This window comes from Palaemon carinicauda, chromosome 14, assembly GCF_036898095.1.
Source record: "Palaemon carinicauda isolate YSFRI2023 chromosome 14, ASM3689809v2, whole genome shotgun sequence".
In the NCBI taxonomy this organism is placed as follows: domain Eukaryota; kingdom Metazoa; phylum Arthropoda; class Malacostraca; order Decapoda; family Palaemonidae; genus Palaemon; species Palaemon carinicauda.
In genome coordinates, this window is record NC_090738.1 from 24523696 (window position 1) to 24526859 (window position 3164).

The 3164-nt window shown below is 26.9% G+C and overlaps 1 protein-coding gene across 3 annotated transcripts in view; it reads right to left on the reverse strand.

Moving 5' to 3' along the window:
- Window positions 1–1907: 1907 nt before the first annotated feature.
- Window positions 1908–3164, reverse strand: part of LOC137653491 (cadherin-like and PC-esterase domain-containing protein 1) — a 265968-nt gene continuing 264711 nt past the window's right edge. For all 3 annotated transcript variants that reach the window (XM_068386938.1, XM_068386936.1, XM_068386937.1), the window contains one exon: window positions 1908–3164. This exon is cut by the window's right edge and continues 41 nt beyond it. In XM_068386938.1, coding sequence (XP_068243039.1) covers window positions 3083–3164 — 82 coding nt within the window. In that variant the 3' untranslated portion in view covers window positions 1908–3082.

Consider the following 3164-nt stretch of genomic DNA (forward strand, 5'->3'; position numbering starts at 1 on the left):
CAAGATTTTTTTTTCCCAGGGAAACTAGCGACTGAATTTTAATAAAAGAAATCACCGAGATCGTATCTAAAATACCATTCAACCAATGTGTTAATCGAGATCACCCAATTCTTCACGCTTTTCGATTAATGGGTGGCTACTTGAAAATGAATTTTCTTTAATTGACGCATTCATCCGGCAAAACAATCCAATGAGAGCTATTAAACCATTTGCAGGCCATTCTCTTCTTATTTACAAAATAATTTCGGCCATTATCATTGTAAATAATACAAATTAGAATAAATATAATTGATCCTCAAAGGTTTAAAAGCTACTACTGTACATAATAATAATAATAATAATAATAATAATAATAATAATAATAATAATAATAATAATAACAACAAAGGCAATGCTTAGTAAGTAGCCTTCTGTTCTGTTGAGATGGAAACGTAGATATGTTTTATACAAATACATGAGCGCACATATACATGTGTATGTGTACTATTCTATATACGAGAATAACCCAATAGTAACGAGGAAATGCTCCGGTATTTCTACCCAACTCCTTCATCCTTGACCTTCCTTACACACCACCGCTGATGTAGCATCAGCCGGATGAAACAATAAACACAGAAATTACTATTCTTAAAATGTTTTATATTAATTGAACATTACTTCTCTTGCAGTTTATTTGTTTCTATATTTTTCTCTCCTAACTGAGCTATGTTTCCTTGTTGGAGCCCTTGGGTATACTAGCAAAGCTAGTAATAATAATAATAATAATAATAATAATAATAATAATAATAATAATAATAATAATAATAAAGTGTAACATAAACTTCACACTATCATAGCACGTAATATGGAGATGATTCTTTGCTTATATATTACAAGCATATTTCTGCATGCTTATAAAATCAAGAACTTTACGTAAGAATACCTGTTTTATTAGAGAGCATTTACTTAATTTAAATATATTTTAAATTGATTTACGTACACCAGTTTTTTTCGACTTGTTAGAGATTGAAAATTTATAGTCTCTGCTTAAAGAAAATATCTTTATAAGGGTTTTTCGAACACAACGGAAGACCCTGTGGAAGAAAAATAGCTTATAGCGGTCAACAATAGCTTTGATTTCTAAACTTTGCGAACGGAAAGGTAAAAGTATATCATTAAAGCTAAAAATGTGGTTCGAATGATAAACTGCGACCTGGTTTTTGAAATTACTCTAAGTACACAACGACAGCTAACCTTCGTAATTACAGATGGTATATATATATATATATATATATATATATATATATATATATATATATATATATATATATATATATATATATACAGTATATATATATATATATATATATATATATATATATATATATATACAGTATATATATAAATAAATAAATATATATATATATATATATATATATATATATATATATATATATATATATATATATATACAGTATATATATAAATAAATATATATATATATATATATATATATATATATATATATATATATATAAATATATATATATACAGTATATATATAAATATATATATATATATATATATATATATATATATATATATATATATACAGTATATATATAAATATATATATATATATATATATATATATATATATATATATATATATATATATATATATATATATATATATATATGTGTGTGTGTGTGTGTGTGTGTGTGTGTGTGTGTACATATAACCGGCGACCGTACTCACATACATACATACATACATACATATATATATATATTATATATATACAGTATATATATATATATATATATATATATATATATATATATATATATATATATATATATATATATATATATATGTGTGTGTGTGTGTATACATACATACGTATATAACATATAAACACTTGCCCAACAATTATATTGCAAATAACAATCATACAAGAGTCAAGAAGCTACAGAAATATACTGTAGTTTGGTATGAAAGCCGGTAAGTAATTGAAAATCATAACACTAATCTACCCGTTAATACCAAAATAATAATAATAATAATAATAATAATAATAATAATAATAATAATAATAATAATAATAATAATAATATTAAGAGAAAAAATTACTTACATGTGAAGGCAAGGTACATTATTTGAAAATGTTTGGTAATAGTTTCAATGAAAATTATAATGGTGATGATGTCAATAAAATAAAAATTCTAAAAAAAAAAAAAACTTTAAAAATCAAGAAAAGCAAGTACAGTAACGAGGAATATACGGAAATTATATATATTAAAATCATTATTTGGAAATCTAATGAGTTTTTTATGTGCTGAATCTAACCAAATTATTTGCTTAACATGTCTAATTCTCTTGTAATTGTAAGTATATTTTTAGGGGGATACAAAAGTATATTTTTTAGGGGGATACAAAAGTATATTTTTAGGGGGATACATTAGTCCACCAGACAGACTTCCATTCTGTCAGTTTTGTATTAATCATTCTGTCCCATTTAGGAGAACAATAAATAAGTAGTTTGAAACTTGTAAGAGGGTGTGTTTTGACTGCTGCTAATGTGGGAGACAACGTGATTGGCCATGACGTCACCCGGGGGTGGGGCTTATTTTGCCCGGAATCAATGTGGCGAATATAGAATTACTTGAAACATGAGCGTGTCATGGCTATGTTAATTTATATCCCTTTTTTAGTGTTTCTCTTATCCTGTAGTCAAGATTTGTAGATTGGTTATGAATGACAAAGGATTTGAGGATGATCGATTGATTGATTTGAGGTTTTCTGGCATCCTGACATCTAAGGTCATTAACGCCCATTTGAGAATGAAGTATCGAGTTATGTTAATGAGAGCATAAATTACGATGGCCATGAAAAGCGACAATGACAATAGCAACAGCAATGAAAGGATGATAACGGAAAAATTATTATATACTGTACACAAAGATATGTCCTCTCTCTCTCTCTCTCTCTCTCTCTCTCTCTCTCTCTCTCTCTCTCTCTCTCTCTCTCTCTCTCTCTCTCTCTCTCTCTCTCTCAAAAACTATTTAAAGGCTATAGAGATCTCAGCATCCATTCTTGTTATCATCTCCCGGGGATGTAGTTATGACAGATTGCGTTTGCTAGGATGTTCGTATAGATGGCGTTGATCTCACCTTCCACGTGG